This window comes from Panthera pardus, unplaced genomic scaffold (assembly GCF_024362965.1).
Source record: "Panthera pardus isolate Hobbes unplaced genomic scaffold, ASM2436296v1 HiC_scaffold_2, whole genome shotgun sequence".
Lineage (NCBI taxonomy): Eukaryota > Metazoa > Chordata > Mammalia > Carnivora > Felidae > Panthera > Panthera pardus.
The window spans coordinates 102,703,852-102,721,990 of NW_026526765.1; the positions used below are offsets into that span (position 1 = coordinate 102,703,852).

The following is an 18,139-nucleotide window of genomic DNA, read 5'->3' on the forward strand; positions in this document are numbered from 1 at the left end:
GTATTTACTTTGATCTGGGATCCATTGGAAGGTGTTGAACCAAAGGCATAGTGTGATCTAATGTATTGAAGAGTCTTATGACTGCAATTTTTGTGTTGAAAATAGACCTCACAGGCAACCTGGGTGGCTCAGTCTGGTTAAGCGTCGGACTCTTGGTTTCAGCTCAGGTCGTGATCTCATGGTTTCGTGAGTTCCAGCCCCACATCAGCCTCTGTACTGGCTGTGCTTAGCCTGCTTAGGATTCTCTCTGTCCCTCTCTATCTGCCCCTACACCACTCATGCTACCTCTGCCTCTCTGAAAAATAAGCTTAAAAAAAATTTTTTTAATAGAAAATAGGCCATAAGTTTCAAGGGAAGAAGCAGGCTGACTAGGACCAGTGGTCAGTAGTGATGGGATCTATTGACAAATGCTAAGTAAAGCTCAGCATTTGCCAGTAGATTACATGTAGAGTATGAAAGAGAGAGATCAAGGATGACCCCCCAAGATTTTGGGCCTAAGCAAGTGGAAGAACAAAGCTAGAATTAAAGACATGGAGAAGTCAACATAAAGAGTGCTTGTGGGAGGGTTGCCAGGGTGGCTCAATCAGCTCAGTGTCCCAGCTCTTGACCTCTGCTCTAGTCGTTAGCCCAGGGTCATGGGTTGAGCCCTGTGTCGGACTCTGAGGTGAGCATGGCACCTGCTTAGGATTCACTCTCTCTCCCTTTGCCCCCTCCCCTGCTTGCATGCACTCTAAAAAAATTAAGTAACCATGAATACTTGTGGGAAAGGAAAGACAGGAATTGGGTTAAGACAGGTCAAACCTGAGATGCCCATTAACAGGAGTCAGGAGTCAAGAGTTCAGAGGAGAGATCTGGGATAGAGCTGAAAATAGGTAAGTTAGCATAGACTTGGAATTTAAAACCATGCAACAGGACCAGATCACGAAGTAAATGCATTTGCATAGAGCTATCAGTGTTTAGAGGTCAGATATGAGAAAAAGCAGTAAAGGAGGCTGAGAGAATTCTAGGTTGGTTAGGAAATCCAGAAGGAATGCCCTGGAAGCCAAATGAAACTTGAGAGGAGGGAGTGACCAGCGGCATCACATACAGCTTTTAGAGTTTTTTGTGAATCTTGGTTCATTTGTGTACATGTTTATAAATGTGTTGATTGTTGATAGGAAATTTCTTACTGTGAGTCATGGTAAAAATTCGAGAAAGGGGAAGTTAGAACAAGAAGATATTGTTTGGATAAGAAGTTGAGAATGGTAGAGGAGGTTTCTCATGTGGGTAGGGTACAGTGGAAGGATTTAGAGAGTGGTAGAATGTTGGAACATGTGATCAGAAAGGGAGAAGTTTAGAAACATGAGGGTGACAGGGCAATGAGGGATGGCCTGGGCATCATGTGGAGACTAACATACAGGAATAAAAGGGCATGGGAATCTTACAATCTAAAAACAGTCTATCATGGAAGTATTCCATTCGTTGTAAAGGGCCAGAATTATTTTAGCCTTGCAGGCCACTGATCATGGTCTCTGTCACATGTATGTTATTTTTTTATTGGAAAAATGTAAAAACTAGTCTTCGCCCAGAGGCTCTACAGACTCAGGCCGTACTTGGAGCCCCCTGCTTTAAACTAGAAGCCCTTATCAGAAGGTTTGGAGAGATATTTGCATGGAGTTCTCTTAGTTTTTAAAATACCATTTTTAATAGTACACACACATGGTACAGAATTCAAATAGTACAAAAGATCTGCAAAGAAAAAAGAAACAGACCTTCCTGCTATTCCCTTGCTATCCTGGCCCCCCTCCCTGAAGTCAATCACTAGCCGGTTCCCTGTGTCTTCTAGATCATGTAAGAGGTTTTCTATAAATATTTATGTGCATCCTATCAATCTTAAATCTAACAAGGTTCTTTTTAGTTTAGGTCTAAGCTATTTAATAAGTAATAGTTTTATCAGTTATCAAGTTGTTGCTTCTCGTGTCCAAATCCAGCCTTTATTGCCCTTCTCTGCAGTAATAGATCTTCACTCTGTAACGACCTGTCCCCGCAGCAGGCACAGTATAAAGCTTTGTCAGTAGAGAGTAGTGGTAAGACACTGTAGGAGCAAGAGACTTCTTTCCCTGCTTCCAGTGTGTTCTTCTAGCAGATCCATGCGACGCGTGGTTTTTCTAGCGCAGTACCCCCACATGAATGGCTTCCTCTAATACCTCTAAGGCACTTTGTCAGCCAGATGCCCAAAGCTCAAACCTTCTTGGGCTGCATTTCAACAAACCTGATGTGGAGGGCTGCGCCCTCTCCATTTTAGTTTGAATCTTAGAAGTGCTATTTTGTACTTCATGCTGATACAGTAAGTGTTGAATCAAAAGCCTCTGTACTAGGAGCTTTTTCCCTTAAATCTTACTTCTACCTTGTATGGGCCTCTTATACCAAAATTAATATACCCAACAAATCTTAGAAGTATTAAGGCGTATCTCTTGGCCCACAAAAGATTAAACTGGACTGGTGGTAAAGTCTTGTTTTATTTATGTAGAAAATGGATTCAGTCTTGAAATTCACATTATATGTAACTTGAATACTTCTTAAAGCCATCTTTAAGATCTGTGTACCTCACTCCATTCCCATAACTCTTTTTATCCTCCTTACCACAGTCTGAAAACTGGCTGCTGATCCTCGATTGTGGAGGGTTAGGTGTATAAACTTGATTGAAGAACTGATCTCTATTTAGTTGGAGAGAATCATTCAGGGACTGCAAAGGTTCTTGTAGTGGTTTTGGGGTTTTCTTTAACATGCCTTACTGTAAATATCCTTTTGTGTGCAAGACTTAATAAAATGTTTTTGGAGAGGGAAGTTTTTAGGATTGTTGACACAAATTTGTAATTCAGTTTTTAGGTACATCTTCTATTCCTGAACGATTGGAGAGAATGGCAGTACCCATTTCCAGTGAATAAATAAGCGTTTAGATTGAGGATGTCTTTCCTTCATGGCAGTAAGCAGTTTGATGTCTTCTGTATCCAGGAGCCAACTTAACATGTTAAGTCTGATGAGGCTTGGCAGTCGTGACATGCACTGACTCAAAGACTTGACTGTTGTGGCCTGAGCTTTGATGCATTCAGTAAAATGCCTAGAAATAGTCAACTCTTTCAAGTGTGGCATGTTGTCCAGTGCTTGAAAGAAATTTCTGTATCCTTCCTCTGTAATCTTGTGATTGACTGAAAGATTTAGGTCCTCAAGTTTCTGGAAACCTCCATCGATTGCTACCTTGGCTATAAAAGCAAAGTGTTGGTGAAAATAGAATCATAAGGACTTTCATTTCAGTAAGAGGGGGAGACACAGAATCCGAAGCAGGCTCCTGGCTGAGCTGTCAGCACAGAGCCTGACATGAGGCTCGAACTCACAAACTGTGAGATCATGACCTGAGCCAGTCAGATGCTTAACTAAGCCACCCAGGCGCCCCGAGACTCACCCTTTCTAACACATCCTGTGAAGCTTTCTCCAGTCTGGCTTTTACATTCCTCTCCAGTCTATTCTCACAACAAATTCCTGCCTATCTTTAAATATGCCTGGTTCTCCTTAATCCATGCAAATGATTACCTCTATTTGAAATGCTCTCTCAATCTCTCCCCTCCCAAATGTGTCTGGGCCATTCTGTCTTCAGTTCTCTATAGAACTCTTTTTCCTGATCCTATGACCCCAAATTAGGTTGAGTTCTGCTATCAGAAGGAGAGTAAAGAAAATGACAAAGAATTGGGAAGCAGCTATGTGCGTGTTGGCCAAAAACTTCTCCAAACTGGCTAAAGACACCAAGCCACAGCTTCAAGGTCTATAAACCCCAAGCAGAATAAATACAAAGAAATCCACACCTAAGCACAACGTAGTACAACTACCATTGTAGGGTATTGTATTGTCATTGCTCAAGCAGACTGTCTCCAAAGGTTAGGGTTTCAACACATGGATCATTGAGGGACACAATTCAGTTCATAGCAAATGACAAAATGTAAAGCAAAGAAAATCTTAAAAGCCACTAAAGCAGGGCCAGATAAACCTTACATTCAAATACAAAAAAAGACTGCCTGCTGAGCAAAAGAAATGATGGGAGCTAGAAATGTGAAAGAAAATGAGCACCAAAATCAAATTCCATACTCTCTGAAACAAATGTCAAAAACGAAGGCAAAATGGGGGGGTGGGGGGTGGGAGGGGGGTGCCTGAGTGGCTCCATAGGTTGAGCAGCCGACTTTGGCTCAGGTCCTGATCTCATGGTTTGTGAATTTGAACCCCACGTCAGGCTCTCTGCTGTCAGTACAGAGCCCACTTCAGATCCTCTGTCTCCCACATTAAAAAAATTAAGAAAAATAACCTAATTATAGATTTTTACAAGAGACACACCTTAAATATAAGGACATGAAAATATTAAAAGGAAGGGAAAAGCCAAGATGCAAATACCAAAAGCATACCGGAGCAACTGTATTAATGTATGATGAAATGACTGATAATAAGGCAAGAAGTTTTACTAGAAATAAAGAGGGTTGATCTGCCAGGAATATTTAACAATTCTAAATCTCTATGTAGCTAGATTTAAATCCTAAATATGTATGGACCTATATATTTTAAATATATAGAGTAAAAACAGAACTAAAGGGAAAAGAAGAAGATTAATTGGGGTGATTTTAACACCCCTGTCCTAGTTAGAACAAGCAAATAAAAATCCATAAAAATATCAAACATTTGAACAATAATTTCAACTTTTTTTTTTTTAAGTAGGCTCCATGCCCAATGTGAGCATACGTGAACTCATGACCCTAAGATCAAGAGTCACATACTCTTCCCACTGAGCCAGCCAGGCATCCCTCAACATTTCATTTGAACTGCAGAAAACTTTTTAATTTTTTTTTTTTTTTTTTACGTTTATTTTTGAGACAGAGACAGAGCATGAACGGGGGAGGGGCAGACAGAGAGGGAGACACAGAATCGGAAGCAGGCTCCAGGCTCTGAGCCATCAGCCCAGAGCCTGACACGGGGCTCGAACTCACGGTCTGTGAGATCATGACCTGAGCTAAAGTCGGACGCTTAACCGACCGAGCCACCCAGGCGCCCCAGAAAACTTTTTTTTTCAAGTGAAATGGAGCATTTACTAAAATTGACCATTTTAGTGTGATTTTATGTTATGTTGACCCATAATACAAGTCTCAACAAATTTCAAAATTAAAATCATATAATGTATATTCTTTCTTAACAGTGAAGTTAAGCAGTACCTTTCTAAATACCTGGTGTGGCCAAAAAATAAATAATAACAAAATATTTTGAACTAAGTAAGACTGAAAATATGACATGTAAAATTTGTGAGATGGAGCTAAAGCCAAAAGCACTGAAATTATCCCATCTCAAGACGTTAGGACAAAACCTTCTATCTGTAGAAGATAATAGAGGTAAGAAAAGAAATGAAAGCAATAAATTGGTAAACCAATCAGCTTAAAGAAAAAAAAAGAAAGAGAGAGAATGCATGAATAGACACTTGCCCAAAGAAGACATCCAGATGGCTAACCGACACGTGAAAAGATGCTCAACATCACTCATCATCAGGGAAATCCAAGTCAAAACCACAATGAGATACCACCTCACACCTGTCAGAATGGCTAACATGAACAACTCAGGCAACAACAGATGTTGGCGAGGACACAGAGAAAGAGGATCTCTTTTGCATTCCTGGTGGGAATGCAAGCTGGTGCAGCCACTCTGGAACATAGTATGGAGGTTCCTCAAAAAACCAAAAATGGAACTACCCTATGACCCAGCAGTTCCACTACTAGATATTTACCTAAGGGATACAGGTATGCTGTTCCTCTCCCTCTCTGCCCCTGCCCTGTTCTTCATCTCTCTCTCTCTAAAAAAAAAGCAAAAAAACCTAAGTTGCTGAAATTTACCCATCATAAAACATAAAAATATACCAATAGAAAAAAATCCACAATGAGATACTACTACAGATCCATCAGAATGGCTCAAGTTCAGAGATCTGACAGTACAAGTACAGGCCAGAATGTGACACAACCGCTGGTAGGAATGTAAATTGGTACAACTGTGGAAAACTGAATCTGTCTATACCATGTGACACATATTCCACCCCTAACATACTTCCATACATACATCAAAGGTCATGCATAATAATGTTCATAGCATTATTCACACTAGTCAAATACTGAGAATAACTCAAATACCCAGTTGAATGGGTAAGTTGAGGTATATATAGTCATACAGTAGAATAATATATGGCAATGAAAATCCGTGAACGCTAGCCTCATGTAACAATATGCAATAAATATAAAGGCGAGCCAAAAAAGGTAAAGTACATACTGGGAGGGATTCCATTACATAAAAGTTTAAAACAGTGAAACTAATCTATGGTGAACAAAAGGGGTCTAATGGTCACCTGTGGAAAGGAGGGGAATGTTGTCAGAGCACACAGGATGTAGGCTTCTGTGATCTTTGCAATACTCTGTAATCTGGGTGATTTCCAACCAAGTATGGTTAACCACCAAGTATGGTTAATAAAACGTTCATGTATGTTTACTGGATAATTTATTGAGCTGTACACTTAGGATTTGTGTACTTTTCTGTATGTGTAATCTTCAGTTTTTAAAATGGTATAAAAAGGAGTGCATGGAGGATATGTAGCCTGGTATCAGGAACACAAAGTCAAAACAGACTTGAGGCACTGTGTAATCTCACACAGGAGGCTATCAACATTTTGCAACAGAAAGCTTGAGTACTAACACTGGCTTTTCTGCAAGCTGAAACCATTTATCTAAGGCTAACTCACCAATTTCCATCACACTGTCATCATCCAAAATCTGGCACAATGAGAGAATTCGAAGAAACTGAAGATGCTGACATTGCTGGATGATCAGTTTGGCCACTTGCTGAATCCCATCCCCAGTAGGAAGTTCCAGTTCTTCCAGGTTGTTAAGAGAACCTAAGGTGTAGGCTATCAGAAGAGACAAAAAAGGTATTTTCCGTGCAATGTGTTACCAAATAATGGTAATGTATAGCCTCAAAATCACGCATAGTCCAGGAGGCCCCATGTAGCATGGAGGCTGTTCCTCTTCCTCTCCAAAGCGCAAGAGAAAGGGGTCAGCCTACACCTTGATCCTCACTGCTACCTCCAGTCAACAATTCCTCTACCGTCCCCCTACCAATCTCTCCGGCACTGAGGTCCAGAATGCCTACGATATTTCCTTTTCCTTTTTAGACTCAAGCTTCTACTGGCCTCCAGGATATTCTCCTAGCTTCTTAAATGGCTTCAGCCACCTTCCTCTCAATCCTATCTCCTGCTATATCATCCTCAGTGATTTCTACTTCTGCCTCCCAGCACTAAAGCTTCACAATCCGCTACTCATACCTTTGCACTTCGACCCCACCTTGGCTTGGTACATTATGGATCACTTGAAAGTGATCTCCTTCTAAGACCTTAGACTTGGAAATATTTTTAACACTTTCTAGCATCCAACAGTGTTCCAAGCTTGGGTTTTAAATTCTGTGTTCCATCCAGTTCTTCTATCAGCCATTTCTCTAAAGACCGTGGTTCCTTTTAGGGAGGCCAGTATTTAGGAGTCAAGATCTGGCATTTGGGGCACTCATTAATACGAGGATCTTTTTTAATATCTCAGTTGACCGAGTTATGTATATGTGTGTATATAGAGACATGTAGCTCACTATATGTGTATATATATATATACACGTATATATATACATATATATGTGTATATATATATACATATATAAACATGTGTGTATATATATAAACATTAAAAACCATGAGTCCACACCAGTATTTCCACATCTAATTTAATACCTTAAAGTTCTTTCTAGCCTCTCCTTTCAATATTTGTCAATTCCTTCTCCAACCATGAGGAAATTTGATTCTCATTATACTTAATGTATTATTAATTTAATCAACTTGTTGTATATGGCAGCCACCTCCTTGGCCCCTCAATTTTGCCTCTGCCCCACTCAGTCTTCCTGCTCCTCCCCCAGCCACATGCTGCCTGCAAAGGAAGGCAAGAGGAGAGAAGGGAAGAGGAAGACATCCAGGTAATCATGCTAACGTTTGAGAAGCACAACCGCTCTATACTCCCTATCTCCACTGCCTCCTCTTATATTTTCCTGTGTTAAAAGAAAAAAGCAAAAAGCCCAAAATGAGTTGCTTTTGCCAAGCCCCACATCACTAAACCAAGACTTAATTTTTAGTTTGAGCTGTCCCAGAAATGGAATCTAAAACCAGCCAATCAGGAATTGCCAGATCAGCACTAGTTAGGTAATCTACCCAATAGAACTCTGCTATCCCCTCTAAAGGAAAGTAACCTTACAGTAACCAACGCACCTGCTTTTTTGTCTACGATAACTTCCCTGTTCCTGCTCCCTTATGCCTATAAAAAAATCTTTCGTTTGGTTCAGCCTCTCAGAGCTATGTCCTTCATTCACTGGACACTGCCTGATTCAAATCCATTTTTGTTCAAATGAACTCTCAAAGTTTCTAATATGCCTGGATTTATCTTTTAACGTCTATTAGAATTCTTCCATGAGCACACATTCCTTTTGTAATCATAAAAAAAATTGAGTATTTAGGCAATTTCAATAGTTACCATTTTGTCAATTCTGAGTTTTCACAAAGTTCTCTTAACCTTGAAAAGATAGTTTTATCTATATTCCAAAAACCTTTGACATAACAGGGATTTAGCAGGTTTGGAATGGGTCCCTGACAATGAAATTGCATCATGCTGTAATGACCAAACATGTATTCAAAGAAATAAGTCACTCTAAGAATGAGTGACTATTGAATGAGATCAAGTGAGATCAGGCATTTGGAGGCTCAAAGCTGAGCAGCCCCTGCCCCTTCCTCCAAATGAGTAAGGGCCGCTAATATCTATAGTGATCTGCTGTGGCTTACACAAAATAGAAGGATTTCAGGGGAAGAATAAAAAGTAAAAGGCACAATTTTGCAAACATACCAAATTTTTCAGATGTTTCCTTATCAGGAAATTGTTGGTTTTTAAGACTTAGTATCTTCAGGGAAATAAAATTTGGCAAAGCAGTGACTATAAAAGGGAAAACAAATAGGTTTGTCAGCTACGTCTTTTATACCAACAAATGTATGTAAAGAGTATCAACACAGTAATTCAGATTTTTATTAATTAGTATGACTAAATAATTAAAGCTCAGGAAATAATTCTGATAACTACAAATATTTAAACTTCCAGAAACAAATACACCTTATTTGAAAATTCATTTAAAATCAGATCTAATAGCTTAATTCTTTGACCTCAAGTACATATTTAATAAAATTTACCTTTTAAAAGTGCCTAAAATGACTCTGCATACAGATGCATCTAAAACCAAAATTTTATGATCTTAGGTCTTACCAAATGGGATGGGTGTGAAAAATGATCCAGAAAAATTAATTTCTTTGAGTTTCTTGCAGGAAGAAAGTGCAGTCATGACAGATTCAAAATCCGAAATGAAATTACATTGCAGATGAAAAACATGAAGGTTTGGAGAATTCTCAATTAATTTCACTATAAAATATCAAAGATTTCAGAAATTAGAGAAAATTGCAAATTTCTTTCAGAATTAGCCATATCGTTCTGTTTCAACAATACAGAGTTAGAACAAAGCACCATGAAGTAATGATCCAAGAATTGGGCCACTTATAGGTTCAAGTTCTGCAACTAACCTGTGAGTTATGTTAACTTGGACAGGTAGTTACTGACACTCTCTGGGGATCAGTTTTCTCTTTTATAAAATAAGAGCTAAGAGTTTAGACTCAGTAAGGTCACCTTAGGCTTTAACATGCTAATGTCTTAAGTTTGCATGTGACCGGCATTTACACAGTAGGAATATGATACAAAGGAACATAACAGCCATGACAAATCTGAAGAAAACCTAAATTTGATGTAAAAATTACAAATACAAGAAAACTACCACTTCCACTTTCAGCTTCAAAGAATTTTATAGCATGCAACTCTTCCTGTTAATTCCACAGAGATTTACATTGCCTCAATATGTAGGGCTCAGTCTTCACTGAACTAGGAATTGAGGACACCTAAGTCATTTTGTTACAAGATGCATTTAGGAAAGATGGCTGCACAAATTGTTCAATCAATAGCATAGGCTGGTGAGAAAAGGGGAAATGCTTCCAATTGCTACCCATCAGCAGATTTCCCCTCCTCCACTCCAATCTGGAAGATCTGAAAGTTGAAATTTAAGAGCAAATTAAATAAAATCAAAATAATTCTCCCAAATAGTTTGAAGAGACATTTTACCAATGGTTAAAAGCGCAGACTTAGGAGTAATCAGAAGTCCTAGATCTGATTGAATCCCAGATTTACCATTTCCTTAGCTGGTTGACCTCAAGCAAATTACTTATCTTCTTTATACTTCAATTTCCCTAGCTTTAAGGTAACATTAATAGTACCTTACCTCATAGAAGGGTCTGAAGATTAAATGGGTTAATATTTGTAAAATGTTTAGAACAATTCCTAACATGTCCTAAACATGTACCTTACCTCATAGAAGGGTCTGAAGATTAAATGGGTTAATATTTGTAAAATGTTTAGAACAATTCCTAACATGTCGGGACACCTCGTGGCTCAGTTAAACGTCTGACTTCAGCTCAGGTCATGATCTCACCTTTGGTGGGTTCGAGCCCCGCGGCTGTATGTCTCTCTCTCTCTCTCTGCCCCTCCCCCACTCACATATTGTCTCTGTCTCTCAAAATAAAAACGCTCAAAGTTTTAAGGAAAAAAACAATTGCTAGGACATGTATAGTAAGGGCTCAATAACTTCAAATACCTCTCTGCTTTCTTTTTAAAGATTTTTTTAATCTCTACACTGACTATGGGGCTCAAACTCAGGCCAAGATCAAGAGTTGCAGGCTCTACCGACTGTGCCAGCCAAGTGCCCCTACAGTTCTCTGTTTTCTTAATGAGGAAGAGTGCTATTCCTACAATTCATTATGGATACAGGCTACAACCTGAGATTTACAAAAGCTGTAACTCTTAGTTATTGGCCAAGTTGCCTTTCCAAACGATGCAAAAACACGTCAATCAAAGTGCCATCCTTACCTAGCTTAGAAGGACTATACTCAGCTGAAATTTTGATCAGTAATTTCTCCATGTGGTGGAGATTGAAGAATTCTTCAGGAATGAGTGCAAAAACATTTTGTTGATGATGCAGATCCACAGAGAGTTCTTTCAGGCATAGGAACTTGTCCAAATTAGTAAAAAGTTTACCTAGAAGGCAGCACACAGTTTGCCATTATTAATCTAAGGAATTCCAAATGGAAAATTTGAAACTGTCATTTTGAGTCAGCAATCCATTTTCTTATTTGCAAATAAAAACCTTCCATATATCATAAAACATTGTTTTTTCTAGAAAGCACATATATGAACATGCTGCTTTTTGTAGCGTCTACTGATTACTCTATGAGAAGCCCTGTGCTACTCTGGATGCACAAAAGTAAGACGTCTTCCCAAGCAGTGCTGAAATGACAGAATTTCCACATGCAAAAGAATGGTGTTGGACCCTACCTCCCACCACCATACATAGCTACCTTAAAATGGAACCGCCACCAGAAGAAAAGATCGGAGTCAATCTTCATAACCTTGGCTTTGACAATGGATTCTTAGATATGCTACCAAAAACAGTAATTTAGAACTTATGTGCATTTAAAGACATTATTGACACAATGAAAAGACTATCTCCAAAATAGAAAATATTTTCAAACCATATGTCCATTAAGGATTCAATAACTAGAATATTAGTTATTCTATAAAGACTCCTACAACTCAAGACAAAAAGATAACACAATTAAAAAATGGGCAAGGAATGGGGCACCTGGGTGGCTCAGTAGGGTAAGCGTCTGACTTTGGCTCAGGTCATGATCTCATGGTTCATGAGTTCAAGCTATCTGTGCTGATAGCTCGGAGCCTGGAGCCTGCTTCAGATTCAGTGTCTCCCTCTCTCTCTGCCCCTCCCCTGGTCATGTTCTGTCTGTCTGTCTCTCCCTCTCTCCTTCTCTCAAAAATAAATGTTAAAAATTATTTTAAAAATGGGCAAAGATTTAATAGACCTGTCTCAAAAAAGGACACATAACCAGTAAGTACATGAAAAGATGCTCAAAACCGTTAGTCATTAGGGAAATGCAAATCAAAACCACAATGGGATACCATTTCTCACCTAATAGGATGACTTTCTAATTAAAAAAAATATATGTAGCAGCAAGTGTTGACAAGGTTGTGGAGAAACTGAAACCCTCATACATTGCTGATGGGAATATAAACTGGTGTAGCCACTGTGGTGAACAGTTTAGAGGTTCCACAGAAATTGGAATTATTGTTAACATCATCCAGCACCCCACTTTTAGGTATATATCCAAAACAATTGCAAGCAGGATCTCAAAAAGATATTTGTACACCCATGTTGACAGCAACATTGCTCACAATAGCCAGAAGAAAAGCAAGTGTCCATCAACAGATGAATGGATAAACAAAACCTGATATATACACGGGAAGATTAGCTATCAAAGGGAACCAAGTTCTGATACAGGCTGCAATACAAATGAATCTCAAAAATATGCCAGGTGAAACAAGCCAGACACAAAAAGCCAAAATGTTGTATGATTCCACTTACAGAATACCTAGACTGGACAAATTCATAGAGATGAAAAGTAGGATAGATCTTATCAGTGGCTTGGCGGAGAAAGGAGGCACTGTTTCACTGGTACAGAGTTACCGTTTGGAGCGATGAAAACGTTCTGGAAATGGATAAAAGTGCTGGTTGTGCAACACTGGAAATGTACTTAATGACATTGAAATGTGCACTCAAAAATGGTTAACACGTTAAGTGTTAGGAATATTTCACCATAAAAAGGCATTTTAAAAAGAGTAAGTTGTTTTCTAAATTTGAGGATAAATATCTACCCACAGATCCTAATAACGTTTGGTGACCCTCCAGCAAGGTAACACAGAGTAAAGCACATCTAGGCATATAACAAACTGCTGAAAACCAAAGCCATACAAGCAGCAGAAAATTAAAAAACAACAACAACAACAACATAAATACTATTTACAAAAGTGTCTAAAATACCTAGGAATAAATGTAATGCAGGACACACAAAGGCGACACTGAAACATCTCAAATATTGCTTAGACAAGTGACAGGGGACACAAATGAGAGCGATTATTTCCCAGAGGGTACAAGCCCTTTCTTCTGTTAAGCAGGCAGGGTAAGGGTAATTTTCAAGCATCATGGTACATGGAATGAATGAATGAATGAATGAATGAATGAATGAATTTATTTAGAGGGCACAAGTGAGCATGGGACTGAGAGAAGGAGAAAGAAAGAGAATCCCACAAGAGGTAGAGAGTGAGAGAGAGAGAGAAAGAGCAGCAAGGCTCCTGTTTTACCCGAAGCGGGCTCAAGCTCAGCACATGTGGGACTCACACTCAGGAACCATGAGATCATGACCTGAGGCGAAGTCAGATCTTAACCAACTGAGCCACCCAGGCTCCCCTATCCTTTTACGAGTAAGTAATTTGTGTCTGGTTATTAAGAGCCTTCATTGGGGGGGCACCTGGATGGCTCTGTCGGGTAAGTGGCCGACTCTTGACCTTGGCTCAGGTCATGATCTCACTTTGAGTTTGAGCCCCGAGTTGGGCTCCATCTGACAGTGCGTAGCTTGCTTGGGATCTTTCTCTCCCTCCCAATGCCCCTTCCCCCATGTGCAATCAATCAATAAGCAAACTTTAAGAAAAAAAGCTTTCATTGGTTAATATTTTGATTTTATGTTAATTATTCAAAAAGCATTCTATTATTCAGAGGCCTTTCACTAATCCTATTGAAAAAATAGGTTAGTCGGGACGCCTGGGTGGCTCAGTCGGTTAAGCGGCTGACTTCGGCTCAGGTCATGATCTCGCAGTCCGTGAGTTCGAGCCCCACGTCGGGCTCTGTGCTGACAGCTCAGAGCCTGGAACCTGTTTCAGATTCTGTGTCTGCCTCTCTCTGACCCTCCCCCATTCGTGCTCTGTCTCTCTCTGTCTCAAAAATAAATAAACATTAAAAAAAAATTTTTTTTTTAAAAGAAAAAATAGGTTAGTCAACAGTTATCTTTTTTTTTTTGTCATCTAATTCCCTTTTTGTCAAAGGATTATCTTATATCTATTCTATCAGCCAGCATTTATGGTCTCATGCTTTCAGAAGTTTCCATCCACCTAAAACTAAGAGTGAGAAAATAAAATTACACATCAGAATAGTCATCTAAGATATATTCAGGTGTACCTGGTACCTGCCTTGTCCCCAAGACTTGAAGAGACTCCAGGGCAGGCAGGGTGAGAAGCAATTCCTGTTCTGCTGTGCTCAGCTCCAGGCAGAACACTGAGCACTTGGTGACAGAGTCCTTACTCTGCTCCAGAGCAGGGCCGATGCCCACCATAAATTCCCCACTGTTTTGTAAATGGAGTTCGATGCACTGCGAGGCCGAGAAAATGACTGTGAGAACCCTGAGCATCTCCTGGTTCACAGTGGCCCCTCCAGACACATGCACTTCCAGAAGGGGGATCTTGTACTGCTTTGGAGAAAGGTGCCAATAGCCAGAACTGATGTCTGGTGGTTTCGCGAGTCTCAGGTTCTGAAAGTGCTTTACGTTTTCTTCTTTTTCAGCTATATCCTGCTTCCACGCACTCACAGATTCAAAGGCAGAAACACAGTCCTGATCAACAGTCGGTGCCTGTGATTTGTCTATGCATGTTTCCAAGATTGACAAATCTAGTGTGTGTACCTCATTTCCTCTTATGGAGACCTGGATGCTCCTCAACACTAATAGGCTTTCTGGGTGGTCAAAAAAATACGGTAAATTAAGTACATCCAAATTCAGGGTTTTCCCTTGAAGGAACTGCAAAATAAATGGAGAGCAGGCAGCAACAGTGTGGCTTTGGTAAGCAATTTTTATGGCAAGAGACAGTAACTGGTTTGAAATGATTGAAAAGTAACTTTCTGGAGATACCTGCCACACTGATCTCATACATTCCAACTTCTCTGAAATTTCTGGATGGTGCTTCAGGTAGTCATTGTTTTTCATTATTATCTCCAATGACTCTTTACTATCTGCCAAATGAAGCAAATGAGATACCATCTTTGGCCCTGCCTTTGTTGAAGGGTGGCAGGAGAAGTAATTCAAAAAATTGCTGTAGAGACCTACAGCCGTCACTGATGAGTTAATTCGTTTCAAATAAGAAAGTCCCAAATCTTGATCTTCTTGCCTGTCAGAATCCAGAAGTTCAATCAGCCTCTTCCCTGCAAGAAATTCTTGGAATGCGGGATTTAGAAACTGGTAGACGGGTCTTAGTCTCTGGGCTGTGAATTTGCTCAACAGGCACGAAACTAAATCTTCCCTTTCATCAATTCCTGCTTCTGTAAGGTCATCGTCACTGAACTCAAAGCAAGATGAAAACAAACCTTTCAAGCCCAGCTGGCCACAAGAGGACACGGTTGCTCTGACAAGTTCAGCTTTAGATTTGTGCTTTAAGAAAAGGCATTCTATATACGACTTGAAAACAGCCACACCATCAATGGCTTTGTTCAAAGGATACTGCAACCAGTTAGCACACAGTGATGTTACAAAGAGAGGAGTCTTGTGAATTCCCCGCAAATTCTCGCTCATTCTAAAGTAAACCATAAACTTTCGCAGACAACTCATATCGTGTGAAAAGAGTTTCCGTAATAAATACATGGTATTATAGAAGGGAAACACTTTTATCTCCAGAATCGTGTCTAGGTATCGGCGGATGTCCCTGGCCCTGTTTGTATGTACACCAATCAATAAGCAGCTCCTTGAGTGGTTTTTTTGAATTAGTTTTTCTATGACCTGGGGAACTGAGCACATCTCTCTGTAGTCATCCAAAAGGAATAACACTTGATTCTTTAACTGCTCGATGATGTTCCTCAGGCACATTTCGGTGACAGAGCCTTCCGTTTTTAGGAGTTGGTCACAAATGATGGTGGCCAGCCCCTGGTCCAGTCTGGTAGAACTAAGGGAGAGATAGAAGACCAGCTGGAACCTGTTCAGCAAGGGACAGCATCCTGATGCCCATAGAAGAGCTATTTTCTTCAGCAGGACTGTCTTTCCACTACTTGCTTCGCCCTCCACACACATGACCGAGTTCAAGTTGGCAAAGACCTCCGGCAACACCACGGGCTCTTCCACAGGACTGCTGATGTGTTTTAAAGCCAGGGCTAGATCACAACCCAGCAAGTGGTCGGTGGCCAGAGAGGGAGAGGCCTCAAGCAAACACATGTGGCGGAAACTGGCACTGGTATAGAATTCTCTCAGCTGCTCGCTCAGATTCTTCGCCTCCTGAAGCCACTGGGCTTCACCCTGGGCCACTGCTGTGGAGAGAAGAAAAAAGGCACAGCTGCAAAGATGTACTCTCTCTCTTCAAATCTGCTACACACAAACAGAGGTACACATGCGTATCATCCCCTGTGTCGCTTTGAAATCCTTACCTGGTACTACAGAACTAACTGCTGCTGAATCTTCACCATAGCTTTCACTTGTGGTGTCCTTTGAAAATAAAATCCTCTGTTAAATCAAATTCTGTGTAAGACAGTAGGGCATCATGTCACAGCTGGGGACCAAACATCTAAACAAAGCCCCCCCCCCCCCCCCGCCCAGATGTTTATGCCGGTTGAAGGGGAGAGCAGCACAAATATGAAACAATAAATGATCTGCAAATACCCTCAAGTGTCTCCTAGGTGGCCCATGTATGACACATGCTACGGGTGAATCGGGCAGTGGTTCCTCTCCAGACAACCAGAACCACAACGTGTGCAATGAGAGGGGCCCTCCAAACATAACTGAGTGCAGCTTCTGACCATAGTTATTCACATTTTTAATATACATACCTGGGATATGGAACGATCGTATTTCTTACGAAAGAAGTTACTGAGATATCCCCAAGACTTTCGTCTTCAATTTTATTTTTCCATCAAGTGCAGATCAAGTTACTTTGTTTTCTTTTCGTAGAATCAAAGACATAAAAGATCTAACATACAGCCTCAAAGAAGAGGTGTGTACATCTGTACTAGGTTAACAGTGACTTTGATCTCAGAGAACAGTGTAGGATTTCTCAGTTTAAAGGGACCAACCTATGATCTGGATTTATCAGTTGGTCATTTGCTTTTGTAAAGAAAAATATTATCTTCTGAGCCCTAGAAAAAGGCCAAGTCAAATTTTATGGTCTTCCAAATAAAGATCACATAGGGAATCCAGGTAGCCTGGATGCTAATCAGATCTAAGTCTAAGAGTCTGGGCCCCAAAGTAGAAGGGACTGACTCTACATTTCGTGAAGCTAACTGTTAGGTCTTATTATAGTATCCTCATCTATACTTAGTACACGATAGGTGCTTAATAGGTATTTGTAGAACGTATTTCCTTATTTAGGATGAGCAATTCCTGTTCAAAAACCATTTTCTAGGGGTGCCTGGGTGACTCAGTCAGTTAAGCATCTAACTCAGTTTCGGCTCAGGTCGTGATCTCACAATTAGTGAGTCTGAGCCCCACATGGGGCTCTACACTGACAGCACAGAGACCACTTGGGAATCTCTCTCAGTGTCTCTCTGCTCCTCTCCAGCTCTCTCCCTAAACAAACAAACAAACAAACAAACAAACTTAAAAACATTTTTTCTATCACATGATCACATACTGTTAAAATTCACAAGGTGATGTTCGTTACCGTTAATTCAGAAAGTTCACAGTGGTTGTGGTCATCTGGAATCCCTTCTGCACAGGACTTCAGATTTTGGAGAAACTGACAACTAAGCACAAAGTTAAAAGTTATAAAACCAGTTGTATGCAATTAAACGTTTGCATTAGGTTTTCAAATATTCTGTAATAGAATTCTGTGTTTTCTGTTTTTGGTATTCTTTTTTGAGAGAGAGTGCACATGCATACGAGCAGGGCAGAGGGCAAAAGAATCTCAAGCAGGCTCCACGCCCAGCACATAGCCAGACCTGGGGCTCGATCCCACAACCCTGGGATCATGACCTGAGCTGAAATCAAGAGTCATACATTCAACCAACTGAGCCACCCAAGCACCCCACTGTTACCAAGTTTTTA

At 40.2% G+C, this 18,139-nt stretch overlaps 1 protein-coding gene across 2 annotated transcripts in view; it reads right to left on the reverse strand.

Moving 5' to 3' along the window:
* Window positions 1-1,661: 1,661 nt before the first annotated feature.
* Window positions 1,662-18,139, reverse strand: part of NAIP (NLR family apoptosis inhibitory protein) — a 34,865-nt gene continuing 18,387 nt past the window's right edge. For both annotated transcript variants that reach the window (XM_019463076.2, XM_019463077.2), the window contains exons 8-15: window positions 17,757-17,838; window positions 16,528-16,585; window positions 14,305-16,410; window positions 11,091-11,258; window positions 9,390-9,542; window positions 8,979-9,065; window positions 6,791-6,955; window positions 1,662-3,242 (exon numbers count right to left, since the gene is read on the reverse strand). In XM_019463076.2, the coding sequence (XP_019318621.2) occupies window positions 2,878-3,242; window positions 6,791-6,955; window positions 8,979-9,065; window positions 9,390-9,542; window positions 11,091-11,258; window positions 14,305-16,410; window positions 16,528-16,585; window positions 17,757-17,838 (3,184 nt within the window). In that variant the 3' untranslated portion in view covers window positions 1,662-2,877. The remainder of the gene's footprint in view (window positions 3,243-6,790; window positions 6,956-8,978; window positions 9,066-9,389; window positions 9,543-11,090; window positions 11,259-14,304; window positions 16,411-16,527; window positions 16,586-17,756; window positions 17,839-18,139) is intronic.